The sequence below is a fragment of the Microcebus murinus genome, chromosome 5 (genome assembly GCF_040939455.1).
Source record: "Microcebus murinus isolate Inina chromosome 5, M.murinus_Inina_mat1.0, whole genome shotgun sequence".
Classification (NCBI taxonomy): Eukaryota; Metazoa; Chordata; class Mammalia; order Primates; family Cheirogaleidae; genus Microcebus; species Microcebus murinus.
Window position 1 is genome coordinate 89,024,609 of NC_134108.1, and position 22,407 is coordinate 89,047,015.

The 22,407-nt window shown below is 35.9% G+C and overlaps 1 protein-coding gene across 1 annotated transcript in view; it reads right to left on the bottom strand.

Moving 5' to 3' along the window:
- PRIM2 (DNA primase subunit 2) overlaps positions 1–22,407 on the bottom strand; it is a 278,889-nt gene that overhangs the window by 98,894 nt on the left and 157,588 nt on the right. The window contains exons 9-10 of the mRNA XM_076003253.1: positions 4,848–4,920; positions 306–491 (exon numbers count right to left, since the gene is read on the bottom strand). Coding sequence (XP_075859368.1) covers positions 306–491; positions 4,848–4,920 — 259 coding nt within the window. The remainder of the gene's footprint in view (positions 1–305; positions 492–4,847; positions 4,921–22,407) is intronic.

The following is a 22,407-nucleotide window of genomic DNA, read 5'->3' on the forward strand; positions in this document are numbered from 1 at the left end:
GTGTATATGTATATACATGTGCATATACAAATACATATATACATTTGTATAGAAATGTAACTCTGAGAGCATTTCAGTCTTATAATTACTACGGGCAGTATACCTACAAAGACGAAGACTCCTTTTCCAGTCGTTTGTTCAGTACATATGAGATTAATGCATGAGTTTCTTTTTACCTAAATTGTACACACATTTATCTTTTAGAATTTTCAACTACATTTCAGAGAGCATATTCAAAAAAACAGGACCTTTGGTTTTCAGACCAAATTAAAATTTAAGTTATCGCTCTGATGTTTCAAAATTACCTTGTCTGGATCCATCTTTCCTCTGATAAATTCTTGCTTCCAGAACTGCAGTGCCTGCTCCAGTGTTAAACCAATGCCTTTCAGGAAGAGGCCATACTGCATTCGGCCTCCGTGACGAAGATGGTGATTTTCCCGCAAGGCTTTATGTAACTGACGCATGCAAGGTGGGAAGGATTTGGTAGAAAGCTACAAGAAAAAACAGCTTTTAGTTATGTGGAACACTTACCAGGTCCTCCATAATATCTGTTGTGGTTGCAAATTCAGTCTAATTAGAATAAAAACCGTGAGAAAGTAATACTACACTACTGTGATTACAGTGTGAGCTCTTTCTTATTAATATTTTTATATTGGTTACATGTTAACATGATAGTATTTTGAATACTTTGGGCTAAATAAGATATTTAAATTTACTTCACCTGTTTCTTTTTTAAAAAAAATTTAATTAAACCTTTACTCTGGGGATAACTGTAGATTCACATGCGGTTATAAAAAATAATACAAAGAGATATCATATACCCAATTCCCCTCAAAGATAAAATCTTGCAAAACTATAGTACATTATCACAAACAGGATATTGACATTGATACAATCCACTGGTCTTATTTGAATTTCCTTGGTTTGTACTCACACACTTATCTCTTGTGTGTTTAATTTTATGCAATTTTATCATATGTATAAGTTCATTCATTCACCACCACAGTCAAGATGCAGAACAGTTCTATCACCACAAGGATTCCTCATGTTTTCCCTTTTATAACCACCCTCACACCCACCTTCTGCCCCACCTCCCTCATTTCCCTAACCACTGGCAACCACTAATCTGGTTTTCATCTGTATAATTTCGCCATTTCAAGAGTATTATATAATAGAATCATATAGTATGTAATGCTTTGTGACTAGCTTTTTTTACTCAGTATGATTTCCTTAAGCTTCATCTAAATTATTGTATCTAAGTTCATTGCTTTTGTTATACCACAAATTGTTTAACCATTCACTCACTGAAGAACTTGGGCTGTTTACAGTTTGGGGCTATTTCAAATAAAGTTGTTACGAACATTCTAGAAGAGGTTTTTATGGGAACATAAGATTTTATTTCCCTGAGATAAATGTCCAGAAGTACAATTGATTAGTAGCAGATGAACTTTTAAGGTGTCTCAAATACAAAGGAGAACACAAAAATAGGAGAAATTGTTCTCAAAAGGAAAATTCAAATAAATATGTTAGAGAAATCAATAGTTACAAGGAAAAGCAATGCACGTCTTTCCCTTAGTGTCAAAAATGAATTATCATTGCCCACTTTTAATTCAACTTTTTTACTTATGGTTTCAAATGTATTCTCTCAGGACTTCCTTAAATCTCCTCCTCCTAAGATTTAAATTCTCACTGTCTGACATATTCCTTGGCAAATTCACTCTGTCTATAAGAAAAACATTTCTTACTTTCCTCGACTTTACTGCTCCCTCTAGTGACCATCCAGTTTCTGTTCTAAATTTTTCCATCCCTACCTAGTTCATTCAGATCTACATCCTCCCTTGGCAAGATTATTGGAAAACCTTCCAGCTCATCTTCATCTGACCATTTTTGTTCCTTCATACTGCTATCCGATTATGTTTTCTTAAACATGATTCTAATCCAAACAAATCAATGCATGATCAAACCCTTACTGTGATCATGCAAGGTTCTCTCTATATCTACTAACTACTTTTCAATTATATATAACAGAATATTTATAAGGTCTTTTGGTGATAAGACAAAATTTTTCCCTTTAATATAGTTAAATAAAGGAAAAAGACAAGCAATTATTATACTCACTATTATGTAAGTTAAACTGACTCAATAAATGATATCATGAGGGCTCCAACAAGGGCATAAATCAGGTGTGATGGAAGTACTGTGACAGGGAGTGGGGGAAAGCCCACTTTGTTACTGTAAAAACATGACTCCTCCACTCCAGTCAGCTGGGTTATTCACTATTCCATGAACACATAGTCATGTTTTGTACCTTCTCATTTTTCTCATTTTGCTGGCCCTGCCTGCTGCACCCTTCTCACTCCCATGCTATCTAGCCAAAGCTGAGCCATTCTTCAAGACCTAATTCAACTTCAACTCTCTCTGGCACATCCCTGGGTTACCTTCTACTCATTCAATCACAAAATATTTATTGAACATTTACTATGTGTATAGTCCTGGTGAACCAGCAGTGAACAAAGGAATCAAAAACCCTGTCCTCAAAGAGCTTACATTCTAATGGGAGGAGATGGACAATGAACACAGACATAAAAAAGATAACATCTGATACCAAAGCACTGGGGAAAAAAAATAGAGGAATGGAATCAAGTATGACTAGAAAAGAGGTACTTGAATTTGGGTGGCCAGTGAAGCCACTCTGAGAGGATGGCATATTTCAGCTAAGACCTACATCTTAACTCAAATGAAGATCCAGGAATACTGGTCATATAAAGAAAATGAAAACAGAGACCCTGAGAAGGAATGGACTTGGTATGCTAAGAGACAGCATAAGGTCCATGTGGCTAGAGCACAGTGAGTGAGCCAGAATGGAGCAGAAGACAAAATTGAAATGATGAGCACATATGGCCATAAAATGAGTTTGGATTTTTGTCTAAATATGATGGAAACCCACTAAAGGTTTTGATCAAAAGACCAATATGATCTGATAAACAAAAAGAACTTTGGCTGTTATGTAGTGAAAAGACTATTATGAAAGCAAGAATGGAAGCAAGAAGAACACTCCTGAGGCTTTGGCAGTAGTCCAAATAATAGAAATAAAAAAGATAGGGTACAGGGTTGGCCATAATGAGATAGAAGAGTGATGGTGGAAATTAAAGCAAACAAAAGAATTATAAGCCCAGGAGACAGGGTGAATTATCAACATGGATCCTTGCAGAGGCCAAGAACAATGACAGGAGTACTGTTAGTGCAAAAGACCATTAGGTGGGTGCTAAAATCATCAATAAATAAGGGTGTGGGAGGTAGCAGCAAGAAAGAAGGTATCAGGTGGTATAACATGATCACAAGGGTTTTAAAGGAGCTGGTGCTTTAATAGAAGGCAGAGAAATGGTTCGGAAGTTGTAATTTGGACCAAGCAAGACAGTTATCCTATACCTACATAGAATGTGGGAGGGGGAGGCAGCCTCTACTTGGAGAGGACCACAGGGAAAATACTGTTGAGGGAGCCAGATTTCAGTTAGAAGAAAAATCTAAACAAAACATTTGGAGAAGAGACGCAAATATCAAGGGATATGCAAATGATATGTTGTTAAGATCAAGCAATACAGATACAGAATTAGGAAACAGTCCAAATAAAAATACATCTGTATTACTTAGCAGAGGGTCTCAGGCACAGACCCCCAATAGGATCATGATCACAACACTTACTGTAATTCAGCATTATTTAGCTCATTTATTATTTACTATATTGTCTCTCTCCCCAAAGTAAGATCCATGAAGGCAGGGGCATTTTTTGTTTTCCTTACCTCTGTACCCAAAGCACAGTGGCTGGTACATAATTGATAGGCTCAATATATATTCACTAAATGAATTAATCATTATATTTCTATGTACTCCCACGGTATCCAACCAAGTTCACACCAGCTTGTGAATGGGAAAATATCTAGCTAGAACTAGGAACAGCATTAACCTCCAATTATTCTTATAAACACACATCATGCGGGGGGTAGAAATTCTATAAATTAAAGTATTGCACAGTACACTACTCTTCCACTCTGCTATGGAATCACAAAGTAAAATTAAGCTGAAATAAGCTGCGTTTATTAATCTAGTGGCAACCCAAAGATGGTAGCCTATACTTCGTATTATGAGACATACTGTATCTCCTCCAAATTTATATGTTTAAGTCCTAAACCCCAGTACCTCAATATGGAGATAGGGCCTTTAAAAAGGGAATTAAGGTTAAATGAGGGCACTGGGGTGAGGCCCTACTGCAATGTGACCAGTGACCTTATAAGAAGAGGAAGAGACAACAGCGATGTATGCAAGTGGTGGAAAAACCATATGAGGAAAGAACAAGGCAGCAGCCATCTGTAAGACAAGAAAAATGGCCCCAGAAGAAATCAAACCTGCTGTCATGCTGATCTTGGATTTCTAGCTTCCAGACTGTGAGGAAATAAAATTCTGTTGTTTAAGCCACCAGTCTGCGGTATTTTGTTATGACGGTCCTATAAACTAATACCCTTAGTATTTTCCATTTCTCCTTTATTAAATGTACATGGTATTTAAATATAAACACATAAACTCCACTTAGCTATCATAACTTAAAATAATTCCCTTTTGGAATAATTGATTAAATTCTGTTTTTATCAAAGCACAGATAATTTCCTGATTAAGTTTGGTTTTCCTATGATTTTAAAAAATCATATGTATAGGACATGGGATTTTCTTTAAAAGTTATCAGCCATGAAATAACATTCTCTCCCATCTCCTCACCCAAAAATCTTTGGTTGAAGAAAATTTGTGTTTCCTCCATTGACAAAGTTCTAAGTTTAAAAGGATGCGATGCTTACCGAATCAATCTGATCTAAAGAAATCTTTCCAACATTTCCCTGTGTACTGTAATCTTGGCCAGTGTAGGAATTACTAAAAAGAAAAAAAGAATAAAATATTAAAATGGGATTTGTAAAATACTTTTGATCACTTCAAAGGAAATTTTTTATTCTGGTAATGATTAAAGTCAGAATAAGAAAAACATTTTATACCAAGAAGAGGAAGCACTAAAATAAAAAAATAAATAAAAGAAAGAATTGATAAAAATTTTTAATTAAAAAAAAAAGAGAAAACATTTTATATATAAACCTTAGCAGAAACATAACCAAGTATTTTAAATGCATTTACTATTTGATTAAATACATTGAAGTAACTTACTCCAAAATAATACAAAAACATAGTGACAGTCTGGATCGCCTGATTCCCAGTCTAGGGCACCTCCATTTTGTAAAAGCATAATCAAAATTGTTGTTAAAGTTCAAACCTCTACTATTTAATCCTTTTATTAACAGCATGGCAACATAGCAAAAAAAAAAAAAAAAAAAAAAAAAGGAACTTAAATCAGGAACTAGCACTTAACAGTAGTGGGTCCCTGAGCAAGTTACTTGGACTCTGTATCCCAGGTTCCTTATCTGTCATATGGAGATAAAATGCCTGCTTTGCAGTGTTGATAGGAGGTCTGAATTGAAATCATTTTTGTTAAAGAGCCTGACATACAATAATCACTGTTTACTAAAATAAGAAATATCTGAATAGCACTTTACAGTGTGCAAAAAGTCTTCATCTATAGCCTCCAATTAGATTCTCATAACCACCCTGAGAGAGCATTTTTATTTTATATTTGACAAATGAAAAAATGGAGGCTCAGAGAAGGAAGAAACTTTTTAGGATCAGAAAGCAAGCCAGCAATGCAGTGGGAACTCAAACCTCTTGACTCCTAATTCCCATTTTTTCAGTATACCATGCCATCATCTTCCCTATGATAAATTTTCCTGTAGTAGTATTTACAAATAATTAGAAAACATAACTTGGTATATACTACCTAAAGCCATCCACCTTTGTAATTTTTCATCTCCTTGATACAACACATTACCCATGGCCAACTCCATGAACACAGATTCAGGTATGACAAAGCAAAACAAACAAAAAAACTCGACCTATGCTAGATTGCACAGACAACCACAATCAAACCAAGATTTATACAGATGGCACAATTAAAGGGAAATCTTGGAGTGAAGTGTCATTTCAATCATAAAGAATTCTAGGCTTCCTGCTTTCTACCTGCTCAGTACAGGTTCTTCCTGCTGAACCACATATGCACTCAAGATGCTGTAGAGAAGATGATGTTTCCATAATCAGCAATGGGTATAGATTACTAGGCAAAACTACAGTACTATCTTGGGATGCTAAAGCTACTAGCTAGGAGACTGCAAGAAGTAAATACACATTTCCCCTCTCCAAGTCTTCGCAGGGGCTAGGGCCTGAGAATTACTCTGAAAGCAGGATGGGCAGAATGATATTGAGGGAGACCAGAAGATGCCACTCCAAGATACAAAGGAGTGTTGAATTGAAGGTAGTTTAAGAAGAAGCAGATTCAGGAAAGCTCTGCTCTCCTCCTAGTTGCCTAAAAGACATAGATTTGCAAAGACAAAAGGGAGAACAAAGGTTAATCAGTGAAGACAACTTCAGGCCCTTATTGTCTGGAGATGAAGCCAGAGGAACATGAACAAGCTTTGATAACTAGCCTTTATCTGCCATTTATTTGCCTTCCAACAAGTTGCTGCCCCCAGAGACTCAAAGTCCTTTTCCTTTGTCTTGTCACTTCTCTAAAAATGTACTGTTCTCAGTTGAAGACACTCTATAAACTGGAATTCAAAGCTATCACTTTGAGAACTACTCATTCCCTGGTGTCTTCCATGATTGTGTGAAATATACATGTGCTATGTATGGTTTGAATATCTGTCCCCTCCAAAATTCATTAAGTTGAAACTTAATCCCCAATGTGGTAGTATTGAGAAGTGGGGCCTTTAAAGGATGATTGGATCATGAGGGCTCTCTCTGCCCTCTTGAGCAGATTAATCTATTCATGGATTAATGGATTAAAGGGCTAATGAATTAATGAGTTACCAGAGGAGGAGAGCTGGTGGCTTCACATGATGAGGAAGAGAGAGCTGAGCTGGCATGTCAGCATGCTCAGCCCCCCACGATAGGATCCCCTGCACTGCCTTAGGACTCTTCACAGAATCCCCACCAGCAAGAAGGCTCTCAAAAGATATGCCCCCTCAACCTTGCAATTTCCAGCCTCCATAACTGTAAGACATAAGTTCCTTTTCTTTATAAATAACCCAGTTTCAGGCATTCAGTTATAAGCAACAGAAAACGAACTGATACAACATGTTAATAACTTTCTGTTTGTTACTCTCTTATTAATCCATCTTTTGTTGCTGGGGTTCATTCCAACTAAGAACCTATGGGGGCTGAAGAAAAAAAATAATTATTTTTCCATACAATTCCAAGTTCTGAAACATATCTTTTTGCCTCCGTATTATTTTTCCCTTGAACAACAAATTTCTAATAATGTATCACTGGATTCTACACATTGCATTAATTGTAGAACCATAGCATACAAACTCACGTAAAGGCCGGGCACGGTGGCTCATATCTGTAATCCTAGCACTCTGGGAGGCCGAGACGGGCGGAATGCTTGAGCTCAGGAGCTGGCTCAAAACCAGCCTGAGCAAGAGCAAGACCCCGTCTCTACTATAAATAGAAAGAAATTCATTGCCCAACCAATATATATAGAAAAAATTAGGCGGGCATGGTGGCGCATGTCTGTAGTCCCAGCTACTCGGGAGGCTGAGGCAGTAGGATCGCTTGAGCCCAGGAGTTTGAGGTTGCTGTGAGCTAGGCTGATGCCATGGCACTCACTCTAGCTTGGGCAACAAAGAGAGACTCTGTCTCAAAAAAAAAAAAAAAACTCATGTAAAGTTGAATCAACAGCTGCCATTTAACTTTAACGTTTTACACTTTGATACAGAGCATAACCAGAGAGTTGTTTCAGTGGAACCCCAAGAATAAAAACATATTTCACTTTCCAGTATGTCTTACAGTAGAGCGAAGAGGTAGCGTGGAGCAAACAAAACAGTAGGTTGGAGTCTGAAGACCTCTTCTCATTTTTTATTTTTCAAATCACTAGTTCTGCAAACTGGGGCAAGTCACTTAACCTTCCTGATGTGCACCATTCTCATTTGTAAAATGGCACTAATAATGTCACGCCTGTCTAATTAACAGTAATGCCGGGGAAATCAAATGAAATAATTTGTTCAAAGTGCTAATTAAAATCAGTAATGCATATTCCAGTTCCCAGAGCAAATGCAGGCTTGACCAGTAAGTACAGAAACAATAGGATGGTAAGGAAGACAGCACCATCGAGTAGAAGAGCCATCACCCAGCTGAGAGGCACTAGGCCATGACATTGACTCCTATAAGCCTCTGCTTCTTACTCTATAAATTGAAGGTGGTGATATTTCAATGATCTAACAGGATTATTCAGATCAAATAAATTAACAACTATGAAAGTCCTCTATAAATGATTAAATGATATATAAACATGATTATAGTTATTCAGTAAATGGAGCCAAATGATTACTATGCCATAAGAATGTTGTTCTCAGCCCAGATTAACATAGTATACTAAGTATAAAGAGAAGACATATAAAGAGGACACACACATTTACCTGAATGACAATAAAAAATGCTTGTTCCTCAACACTTTGATAAAATATACAAACGGGCTAAATTCCAAGGAAAAAAGTAAAAAAGCAAGAGAATGGTAGCAATGATTAATGCAAAGACTCTATGAGATACAAACACCTACAGAGAGAATATAAGTAAACTGTGCAGACATCAAACTTCTAAAAATATTGTTAATAGAAAGGAAGAAGGCCACCAGCCCAGTACTGGCAAGCATGGAACCCATGGGGCGGGGGTAGAAATGGGGGAGTAGGCTAGAAATGAAGATGTTAAGCATCAGAATGAGGAATAAGATTTCTCCTCTACTCATCTATGATCAGAAGGGCTTACTATGTCTTGGTTAGAGAAACTGATGAAAAACATCACAGCTATTTAATACATATTCGAACTAGTTATGGATAGATGTACCTGTGGTGGTGTGGCGGGGGCAGGGATTGTTAGAAACAACACAAGAAAGGTAGGTCATGAGAAAGAAGCCTTGTATCCCGCACCCTCCAGGAAAATGAAAAACCATGAGAAGATATGAGCCAAGAACATAATCAGGTTTACACTGGAGAAAGCAAACAATGTGGAGAAATGACTAGAAAGAGAAAGAATATTGCAGTCAGTGTTATACCCAGACAAGAGAAACTCAGAGCCTGAAGTAAAGTGCTGGCAACAGACGGAGAAAGGAAGGAAACAGATGAATTCAGATTTTCTGAAAAAGAATGGATACACCTTGATGAAGGAGGTAGAAGAGTCAAGAATAACACATAAATTTCTAGCCTCATTGACCGAATGCTTCCAAGATACTATTACACTTTCCACCAGATAAAACCTATTGAGCTAAACAGTAAAACTTCAATTCAGGAATAAATTTTCAAAGAAATTATAAAACTATAAATTTCTTAAGTCATTAGAATGCTTCCAGACGGCTTGTTTTTCCTCATAATAGTAAAATACTGACAGAAGCTCAAGGAAGAAAAAGAAACAAACAATGTTGCCATTAAAAAATAAAAATCTTTAAGAATGATTCACATTACCTCATGAAACTGGACCTTTGGCTTTTACTCAGAACCATGAGGGGATGTTTCTAAAGGAGATTCACGACAGAGGAAAAGTAAAACACCTTTTTACCACATTCAGAACTCAGTGTCGACTTTATATCACACTACTTCCAAATGAATGCAGGTGCTACATTAATGAATTGTCAAAATATATTTTTATTTTTGAGATTTAAATAAAAGATTGATTTTATGAATATTTCTTAGCGATTATTATACTGGGGAAACACAAATAGTAATATTAATTTTTAACAGCAGAAACCATTTTTAATTGGTTCAAGATATGTGTGTATGTGTGTGTATAAACACATGCAAATCCAGAAGAAAATACTGTTTTCTGTTCTTTTAAAATAATCAGTTTTATTTTGAGATATACTCTCACCTGTGTACATTTTTTTTTAACAAGGGAGATTTAATAGGCATAAAAGCTTTTCTATTCCTAACCTTTCATAAAAGAATAAAGTGAGAGGGCACAAATGACATTTTTTTTTTTTGGATACAGCGACCAAAAAAACATTTTAATGGGTCACAAAATTCCCTAGGATGAAGGCAAGATGACAATTGGTGGGAATGAGGAATTGGGGAGTAAAATGGAAAAATTAGAGAATAAAGTCAGAAAATAATTTGGAGGCTTAGAAGTATGATGTGATGATCACAAAAAAGTCAAAGGCCTGGTTTTTTAGTATTTTTACCATTCGTAGATTAATAATTCTGTATGCATTAAAATATTCTGAAATTTTGACCAGGTTCATAAAAGTATGTGATTTGAGTTGATTAAAGCTGTTGAAGGGGTTTTAAAGTTAGCATGTGGATAAGGAGGTGGCATTTTGGAACAACAGAGTCTTATTTTCTCAGGATCTGCAGAGTTAGCCCCTATCACATGGACGAGCAGACAGAGATAAGCAAAGCCAAGGCAATTTCTAAATCGCAGTTTACAGATGAAGAGGTTAGGTTAGACAAAAAGACAAGCAAAGGCAAGGAGGGGGGAAAAGAACTGAAATTAGGTAGGTCCTGAGATGTAGGTCCCTAAACAAAGACCATTAAAATAAAAAACAGACTTCACATCCTATTTCCTTTGGTAATGACATAGTGCCAAGTCTCCATTTTAATGAAAATTTGAGGCTTTTGTCAAGTTTTTAAAAACCTAACCAGATGCAAAATACCATTTTCTAAGAAAACAGGATTTTGCAAGCATGTATAAAAAACTCTTTGCTTAGAAGTAATTTGGTGTTAGTTCTTATTCTTTGTTTGGTTTTCAGGTGATGGACCTAAATTATCTAATCTACTATAAGAGATCTAATGACATACAAAATATGTAAAAGCATCTTTTTACTTGTAGCATTTCTTCAATAAACTTACATACAACTTAATTAAAACTCAGTCACATCTGAAGAACTCGCCCCCCCCTTATTTTGCTCATTAAACTGTAAAAGGTAAAAGCACAGCTAGTTTTCCAATATAGCTTAAAATCACAGTAAACAGATCATTGTAAAGCTAACAGAGTTTCAATGATTTATAAGCTGAAAGAAGGTAAGACTTTCAAAATATCCAAAATACATATTTCTAAATGACCATAATTTTAAATCCAATTAAATCAATCCAATATTGGGGGATGATTTTTGAGAGAGAAAAGTAGAATTGAACACATTCACAATGAACTGGAGATTTCCCAAAACACTGTCACACAAACATTTAATGTACAGAGTAAAAATACCATTGATATACAAAAAGACAAATCTGAAACAGATACTTATGCACACATCTGATCTGTGAATTATAAGTGAAAGGCAGCCCTACTTCTGTACTTTGTATAAACAACAGAAATTTAAGTCCTGTTCAATGCACCAAGAATATCAATATGAGCACTTAGGTACTCAACAGGCAATTGTTGTTGAGTGTTGAAACTGAGAGTTGAAAACAAAAAGCAAAAATTACATGAAAGTGGATTTGTGAGTCTCAAGACAAGATTAGCTGGTTAAGAAAAAAAAATAACAACCTTTTCATGATGTGGCACTGATTCTTAGCAGAAGATAGATCATCACAGGTCAGCTCCAAGAGTGGTATTCATGAGCTCTACTACTGTGACATCAATGCCACAGGGCATAACTGACAAAATGAGAGGGCAAAAGTCAGTTTTTCCAGGGTGATTACATCTGGGATCATTTTCTCCTTTTCAGACTATAGGTGAAAATTTAAGAGAATAAACAGAATAAACTAGTAGAATAGTTGTAACAGTTTAGCTGCAACTCCTCTTCATCTGCATCATTTTTCCAAGTCCAGTTTGCCCAAGGCAATCATGGAGGCATAAAAGAACAAGGGATTAAGCAGAGAAGAGTGATTAAGAGCATAGGTTTCAGAATCCAATAGTCATGGGTTTGCATACTCTATCTGTATGACTTTGCAATACTCTCCTAATCTCTTTCAGTTTAATCACTGGTAAAACAGTGGAATTATAAAGGGGATCACAAAAGTACTGCCCTCAAAGAATTATTGTGAGGATCAAAAGAAATATCCATGCAGTATGCCACAGTATTTTTCACTAAAATTGTAATATTAACATCTAGGCCTAAGTTTATTACACTTAGACATTTTGGAGATGGCTTTCTCTATTCTTAACATTCACCAATTTCTTCCTGTGAATACTAGGAAAAAAATAATTTCTTTCTTACCTTCTTTATACTAACATATAAAATATTTAACTTTGAAGTAGGAGAATTTTGATGTCCTTGAATAACCTGGTATCTTGAAGGTTTTGTGAGTCTGTCCTTATAGCCTATACTTACACCTTTAGGAAGTTTCCCATAGTACAAAAATTCAACTTTAAACACTGGAGATTTAAATGGACTCCAATTTTGTAGAGTGGCATTGTTCAATGTAGGATCCATTAGCCAAATGTGACTATAGAGCACTTGAAACGTAGCTTAGCCTAAATTGAGATATTCAGTAAATATAAAGTACATGCTGGATTTCAAAGACTCAGTATGAAAAAATAATGTAAAATATTTCATTAATAATTTTTCATATCAATTACATGTTAAACTATTTTAAATATGAAATAAGACATACTATTAAAATTAATATCACTTAAGTAATTTTAAATTACACATGTGGCTCACATTTATTGTTCTCGTTATGATTCTACTGGACAACACTGTTGTACAGTGGGGACACGACATGAGACAATCAAATCATTCTCTAGAGCAGGTGTCCTCAAACTACGGCCCGCAGGCCACATGTGTGTGGCCCTCCAGGTGTTTTTTCCGCCGCTGCCTGTCCTGCTTAGCAGCCGACTCGTCCCGGGCCCACAGTGCGTACTCTCCAACGGTCTGAGGGGCAGTGAACTGGCCCCGTTTAAAAAGTTTGAGGACCCCTGCTCTAGAGGATTAGGTATAACTGTAGAATAGGCAACTGACCTACCCTGACTTCTATTTGCCAAATTAAGATCAATCTCTGTCAGTCATAAACAGAATATAAGCTGCATTTGGGTACACTAAAGGAAGTGCCTCGAGTCTACTGTAAATGTGCTTGTTTTTACAACACTTTACTTGGGAATCAAGTTTTTAAATGTAAGCCATGTTTTGCCATTATTACTATTAGGGAAACAATATTCAATTCTGATTAGTTTGGAGGTAACCTGAATTGTTTCTTTGGGGACAAATAAAGCTGTGACACATTTCTATTTGGGAATCTTTGGGGCTGCATGGCCCACCTCAACACCTAATTGCAACTGTCCCTTCTTCTCTCATTCCTAAGAAGTCATGCTAGGCAGGATGTGAATGTGGATTACAGCAAGATCCTAAGCCACAGAGGAAAGAAGTCCTCCTCCACCTTCAGGGAGTGCCTCTCTGCCCTCCCTGCCCACCAACAGATAGAGATTCTGAGGTTCATAAAACAATAACAAATAAAACATATTTCCTTTCTTTGTCAAGCATTTCCCAGTACTCTCAAACCTAAAAAGGTTAATACTATTTACTCCTTTCTATCTGGCAGGCTATAGTTTATCATATTTTTAAAACTGGCATAAAATAAAAAAGCAGTGAAGAAAACATCACAAGTAATCAAAACTGATCTCTGCATCGAGGAAACATATTTATTTGGACCATTAAAAAGTAAGCTAATACATCTTTCAAAATGAACTATAATCTCCTACATCATTCTATAAAAGTATACCAAGTTCCAATACAACCTTTTCACATAAAGCCAAGTGTAATCATGGCACAAATGGAAAAACAATTTCAGGAAGAGGAAACAAATGTTTCTGTACATTACCCATATATCTATTTTTGCAATCACAATTTTACCCACTTTGGACATCAAAAAAAAATACTCTGTCTATATAAACTAGGCCATTCAAACATTTAGAAAGCACAATCCCTGCAGTTTGGATTTGTTGGGTGGGTAGGAAATCAAGGTAGCTAAAGTTACAATATATCATTTCCTGCTGTGAAGGATATCACAGGAAAATTCACTCAACAGCTGTCACCACTGAAATTGAAATGAAGGTTTTTCCCCCCCAGCTAAATCCCTTGTAAATGGTATCCAACTTATATAGCCCAGGTGATTTTTCCTGCAGATATTACAAACGAGAACACAATCAATAAAATTCTGTTTATATTGGTTGAATGTAAATTATTTTTCCACAAGCATGAATTTTACTCAATTTTGTTTAAAAAAAAAAAATCTCCCCAGAAAACTACCATCAGACAATATGCAGTATAATGATCTATATTTCTGTATAACTGGGAGAAATTGTATGATTCCAAGAGGCTCACATAGCCATAAAAATCGGGACCACATGAGTTTTTCATATTGGGTAAGTACTATAAATAGTACAAACTGCAACTTTAAGTTGGCCTCATCTTTCCCCAGATGGCCCATATTTTCCTATTTATTCCAATTTATAACCTCAACAATCCAATGAACTACAAGAGAACTGAAAGCTGCTTCTCGTATTTCTACCAAAAATAGCTGTACCTTACATTTATCAAAAGTCATCAACCTGTACTCTTAAAATGGGTGGATTTCTTTGTATATAAATTATACTTCAATAAAATTGATTTTAAAAGTAAAATATTAATATACACCCATACACCCCTACAATATGTATTCAAACTACAGCCCTATGTACATATTTTCACCATATACGTTTAAGGCCCCCAACAAATATCTCTATTTTCATGAGTGAATTTTTTATATTCTTTTATTCTATATTTTTAGTGTATATTCTGGTAATATAATGAACCCTGATAGAAGCTGTTTCATTTTTTGGCTCGGGTGCAAGATAGTCAAATGATTGCAATAAAGAAAGGATGCCTGAGATGGTAGTAATGAAAATGTGAGGGTCTGAAGGAATAAAGTTCAAACACCCAGCGGAATTCATACATTAAAATAATGGACAACATCTTCCCTTTCCCCTGCAAATAATTTACAGAGTGTGGAATGCTTCTGAGATTGGCTATCACATGTTTATGGCACTCTAAGATTCCTCCCTCACGTTTGCTCCCCAATAACAGTACAGGACCAGGGACACAGTTTGGGGAGTTTGGGTATAAGGAGAGAGGATGACAGGGACAGCTAATGAGGACTATTAATAAAAGTCACAGTCCAGCAATCCCATTACATACCTTTCCCATATACCCCTTTAGTCTTAACATAGCCAATGATGATGTCCTATAACGTTTAAGGGTTTCATTTCATGGAAGAGTAAGGTATATAATAGCCTTGATTTTGTTCTTTTTAAAATACAAGTCTTCAACATTTGTATAAGTCATTGAAGAAAAAAATGTGTGTGGCGGAGTAGGGGGGGGGGTGTCTTCTCTTCTGAGATCATGGAGAGGAATAGAAAGTGCTCTTGGACCTCCATGATTAGTTCCTGATTCCATGAAGAATGCCATGTCCCACAACAAAAGACAAAAACAACACTAAACTTCTACAAAGGTAAGGAGCATTTTCTTTATCAGAGTTTTCCCTTGGAAATGAAAGAAAATCCATGAGCTTTTTGTCCAAATTACCATCTCATTCAGTCTCAACATTTAGCACCTTGAAAAACTGAATTAAAGGTAAAATGTTTCAACTGAAAGTGTTTTCTATCATTCACTTCACTTACCCATTCATTCATTTATTCATTCAGTCAAGTGTTTACTGAGGTACTATTAATGCCAGCCATTGTTATAAGTAACGAAGAGACAGCGGTAGAGAAGACGGACAAATTCCTTGCTCTCATGGAGCTTACATTCTGGGCAAATAAACATCAAACAAACAAATGAATAAATAAAAATGAGCATTTTAGTCAGTGGTGCTGCTATGAAGAAAACAGTGAGATAAAATTATAAAGCACTTGGGGGATGACTTTAAATTGGGTGATTAGGGACAGACCTCAGTTTAAGAAGACACACTGCTTGCTATACACATTTGACGGATGTTCCTAGTAGCCACCTTTAGAGTGTATGTATGCAGTAAGTCAAGAACCAAGATAGCTCTATTAAAAGTGGACTTCTCTAATTCAACTTTTATTATCTTTCAGAGCACTACTTTCTAAGTAGCAATTAGAAACAAACAGGGCATTAAACTTTTGGTGAAACTTGGCACTCTGTCTTTCTTCAACCCAATTTATCATATTTTGTTTTGTTATTACTCCGAGTGAATAAAGGTTAATTGGTTCTGGAATGCCAGTGGGTGTTCTTAGGTTCGCTAAACATTTAGACTCACAAGACTTCCATAGGCCACTGTGGCATCAGTCTACTTTTTGAGCAGTGTACTCAAAAAGATCCAGGACAGGAATTGCAGCTTCCTGGGCAGTTTCCAGTATTCCTCTACTATGGAGTCCTTGCTACAGTCCTGACAGGTGGGCAGCTGAGGTGCAAAGAGGCAAATTCCACACCAGCAGGTACGAGAGCAGCCCTGACTTAGGAGTCTCATGTCCCTCAGTAGCCACATTTTCTTATAACAACTCTGCAGGTACAGCTTTTCCAGGGGTACCATATTTGGAACTCTAGGCCCCAATATTATGATTTTTTTAAAAATACATAATTATTTAAATGTATTTCAAATGTGATATGAAACTACACTGTCCATTCAGTAACCATTACTTATAACTGGTTATTGAAATTTAAATTCAGAATTCAGTTTTTCAGTCGCACTAGCCATGTTTCAAGCAGTCAACAGCTATATTGGCTACTGGATTAAATAGCAGAAGGATAGAACATTTCCATCAGCACAGAAAGTTCTATTACATAGCACTTAACAAGGTACTTTTGAGTTGCTAATACAGCACAGTAACAATGTGATATTACAATGCTTTTTAAGAAAGTTATTTCCCATAACATTATCATTTTGTATTTTGTTAGTGCTTTATGACTAACACAGTGTAAAACAACTAATTTTCTTTATTGCGTAACTAGAAGGCAATCTATGTTTTAAAGAAACCCAATAACTGAAGAATAGGAAATTTCATAGCTGCAGAAAAGCATAAGAAATCATATATTTTGCTTTCCAGGAAGACCACCAGCATTAACAATTTCTAAGAAACCTTAGAGTCACAGGGCTAAAAGAAATCTAAAATGTTTAGTTGGGGCTAAACTACAAGAGCACTATGACATGCAAAGCTCTGTCATTTTCATAATGCTGCGTGCTCCCATAGATTCATGTATCTCCACTATGCCATCAGTCATCACAATTTATTGTAATTACTTTAAAATTATCTTTTTTCTAATAAGTATTAAGTCCTAAAAAGGCAGAAATAAATACATATCCCTAGAGCCTAACACCACGCCATGCACCTAGTGAGAGTTCCCTTCATATGTTCAATAAACAATAAATAAAACAAACTATTAGAATACTAAAAGGTATATGAGCATGTATTACTAAATAGCTGTCACACAAAGTATCATACTGCCGTAAGTCACATTACAAAGTCTACTATTGACAAAGATACATATTTGCCTTGGTTAGGTAGCTGGTTGATGAGACAGGAAAGGTTTTTCTATCTTCTTTCTCTATCATTAAAAAGGAAATTAGTAACTTATTTATATGGCTGTTAAGAAATCATTTTTTAACCCTTTTTCCAACTTGAAGACATGTTAAGCTAGTGAAGTAAACTAACTACAAAACCCCAGGAAACTTCAGTATTCTGCATAAGAGTGATGAATTACTTGTAAAACTGATGAAAAGTGATGGAAAAAAACTGTTCTCACCCTTCACTCCCACCCCCAAAGAAAAGCTCCACTGTAACAGGCTAAATTGATGGCCCTCCAAGAGTATGTCCATACTCTAATCCTACGATATATTAGGTTACATGGCAAACGGGGCTTCGCACATATAATTAAGGTTAAGGCATTAATTAATGAAGACATTATCCTGGATATCCCTGTGGTCTGATGGAATACCATGGGCCCTCAAAAGCAGAAATCTTTCTCAGGTTGGAGGCAGAGTGAAGCAGCAGCAGCAGAAGTTAGAGATATGTGAAGAATGGGAAGGCTTGGAGATGGGTCCCATGCACAGGGACCACAGAGGCCTCTAGGAGCTCATGGAAAGAATGAGAAGGAAAGTAGGCAGCTTCAGGAACAAAGACCAGGCCCCAGCTGACAGCCAGCACGAAAAAGAGGATCCCCGGCGTACAACTGCAAAGAACTAAATTTGGCAATAACATAAATAAGCTTGGAAGCAGATTCTTCTGCAGAACCTGTTATAAGGAACACAACCCGTGCTAACACCTTGATTTTGGCCTGATGAGACCCATGTCGGATTTCTAACCTGTAGAACTGTGAGATAATAAACGGGCATTGTTTTAATCAACTAAATTTGTGGTTGTTATGGCTGTAAGAGAAAACTAATACACTCACCACTTTTTATTTTACCCATATACAAAATGCTAGTATCATTTCTAAATACGAGGGATATTTATATACACATGTATTTATTATACTTACATATAGACATATTAACATGTGTGCAATTTTTTGAATTATAAAGGACAGTTTGATAACATGGCTATAAAGGTTCAAAGCAAGACACACTTTTAAGGTTTAAAATTCAGCTTCCTGAATTCCGACTTTTTCCAAGTCACTGGTTTACCTATTAAGAACTCTGCCACTTTCTCACCTGGGCAACATGACAACTTTAGACTAATGAACTCCCCTGTATCTTCAAAGCTATATACCACCTCGCTTGCTGCTGTTCTTTGTTCTTATCTCCATCTGCTGGAAGATATCTATGCTGCAATTCCTTCTTCACAAAGTTATTACAGCATTTCTTTCCCCCAGTTTACTCTGCCTGATTGTATAAAAACTTCTTATATTCTACAATTTTTATTCACAGGTTTATTCAACCAAAAAAGTCTAAATATCCAATGAAATGGGAATGGTTAAGTAAAAATAGATATATCTACCCTTGATTATTATACAGACATTTAAAATTAGAGTCATGAAAATCAATTTTCTACTATCTAAGTAAGTGAAAGAATTTTTAAGAAGTTTGACCACTTTAATTATAAGTACATAAAAATGTGCATAGAGATCACAACAAAAGCTTGGCAGGTGCGTGCATGGTTCAGTGGTAGAATTTTTCCCTGTCATGCAGGAGGCCTGGATTTGACTCCTGGCCCATGTAGCCCAAAAAAGAAAAAGAAGGAAAAAAAAAAAAAAAAAACCTTAACAGTGGCTGTATCAGGGAGGTAGGATTTCTTTTTTTCTTCCAAATTTTATATGTTGTGATTATATATTTTACCAAAAACATTAAATAACATTAAATTTGTAACATAATCCATATGCAGATACTGCCTCTCATAAGACTTTCTCTTTGCTGCCACTTTACTAACCTGCAGCAAATATTCCAGTGCAGCCTTGGGAGTGTGTGTGGGTTAACTGTATGTTTATAAATTTTGGTCCTCTTTCTTCATGAAAAAATTAACTTCCTGAATTAAGGGACCACATCTATTAGCACCTTTGCATATAATCAGAGTATCTATTATATAATAGTGCCCTTAACATTACAATGGGCTGATTCTAACAAAATGCTTACTCTCGACAAGTACAACTCTAAGAAGGCATGAATACTTTCCATGCAGACATGAAAAAAATTATAATTTGAAGGCGATAAGTAGTGGAAAAGAACATATTCTAATTTACTAATATCTTACTCGGCACCTGGAAAACCTTCACAATAATCACTGAACTAAAAGCTTGTGCTGCTGCATGTAGAGAAGGAAATAAACAGTTCCAGAGACTGGAAACAGGTGATGAGGACAGAGCTAACAAACAACCGAAGCCTGTGGCCCATGTTAATGAGGCTTTCATTTCAGCCCTCAATTGATGGAAGCCCCTATCTACTAAACCATTTTCTAGCATTTATTTTCATATTTACCACAATAGACACATGAATGCCCACACAATTTTCTAATTTCCAAATGAGTGCTAATTTAAAAACACTGAGAACCATACAACTATGGATACTAGGAAAAGTTTTCTTACAGAGGTTGCATGTCTGATATAAAATTTGTGACAGCATATTCTTTAGAGGAATAAATAGAAACATGCACATATTAATGAAATGTACTGCATTAGGAGAAGGAATTTTACAAAAGTAGCCTATAATAATACCAACTAAAAGAATATGCTTACAATATTTTAGATGATTTTAAAATAAAGGTCATTATAAACAGCTGCTTACAAATTCAGGATGCATTACAAGTTAATCCATGTGATACAGTCTAAGTATTTAAGAAATACTTCTCTTCACTAGCTTGTTTTACCTTTGATTGCTAATTGTGCTGAAACATGCTAATAAAATGAGAATAAAAAGTGTAACAAATACATGTTATTCTTTAATTAAGGACAAAACATTAAATAAGAGCAACTATTAAAAAGTGGTTTATAATATGTTGCCCCCTATGCACTTCATATGTTGAAGTGAAGGGATGAGGGAGGAACATGCATACACTGTGGAGAGACGGGTATTATTTTTAACAGAAAAAACAATCTTAGTCACACAATTAAAATTATCAAGTTATCATATGTAGACTATGAGCTGCAAGTTTTCCTGTCCAGTCTCACATGTTTATACTTCACATTTGTAAGTGAGATAAAAAATAGAAATAATAATCTTTAACATATACCCTTGCTAGCCTAATATCATTTTATAAATATTATCCCATGAGAACCATCATTAGGATAGTAAAGGTTCTTATTTACAATAAATTTACATTGATAGAATATATCCCAAAACCTTTATACATCTCCAAACTAAAAAATCAGTACATTATATAATTCACCCTAGAAAACATAATGACTTATAACCATGAGAATAACAGGAAAGCCACAATGAGATGTAGGCTCACTACATAACATATCTAATGATATGAGATTTGGGGAAAGCAGAAATTATGATTTACACAAATTCTCTCTAGCATTCTGGAATTCGACATTCTTTTATAAGTCCAAGGAAGTTTATTTCTTCCAATTGAGTTCCTAGTATCAATTTTGAAAAATTGTAAAGTCTTATGAAATAATTCATCCATCTCTTTTGAGAGGAGGGAAGGGCAGTATTTTTCATTAGAAAAATCAGGTTTTCTTAATGAGACCTTCCTGAGGCTCTATCACCAACCTTTGAAATAGGGGTAATGATAAATGACCATGTACCATCCTCTCTGGGTTGTTCTGAGTATGCACCAAAAAGCTAGGTTGGAAAGTACTTTGTAAACTCCAACCAGTGATTTCTTGGTCCCATCCCCTCCTATCCCTGTAAAACCTTGCTCCTTCCATTATTCCCTTTTATTCCCATAGTCCTAATTTCCCCCTTAACCTGTAAATATGCTTATCTTTCCAATCTTAAGTAAAAATAAAACACGTTCTTGAACCATGAAGCTCATGGATGAAGTCTTCTTTCCTTCCCTGCCCTTAGAATTAAGTTCTATCGAGAGTAGCCCATACTCACTGTATCTCCACAGCCTCATTTCTCATGTATTCCTTGACACCTGAAAGGACTCAGAATCACACCCCTACCATACAATGTCGAGGCTGAGCCTCCAGTGTCACCCCGATGCCTAATCCAACCGGCACTGTGTAGTTCTGACCTGATTCCCTAGTGCATTTTACAGTGTTTACCATTCCTTCTTGCAATCTTTCCCTTAGCATCTTTGATGCCACTATCCTTTTGTTGTGTTCCTTTTTCATTCAAGATTCCTCCCTGGTATTTTTACTGGTTTCTCTTTTAACTCGTCCCCCATGTCCCTCACTGCCCATCACAAGTCACTTAAACACTGATATTCTATGGGTTCCATTCAGGGCCATTTCCCTTTTTTTTTGTCTGTCTATACTCTCTCCCTAAGTGATTTCAATCATTCTCCTGATTTTAGCCACCACCTACACAGTGATGATTAGCAAATCTCACTCATCTACTACTTACTAAATATTCCTCACATTTGTCCCACAGGCATCTCAAGCTTAAAACTGCTGAAACTACTGAAACCATCTAAGTAACCATATTCATTCCCTAATCCCCTTGTCTTCCTTCCTTTTTTCTCCTTCTTAGTTAATGGAACATCATTAACTAAGTGAGATTAAAGTTCAGTCTAATCTGAGCACCCACTGAGAGGCACTACTGTACTAGAATGTATGGAAACCAAAACAAAGTAAATCATGGCCTCATTATTTAAGTAAATAATTTCATGTGGGAGACGATTCAATAAAATATGTATTTTGTGTTTAATTCTTACTGAAAGTTTACAAATTTTGTAACTTGTTCAAGTGCCTCTCAAATGAAATTAAACCTGTTAACTCCTTGAGAACAG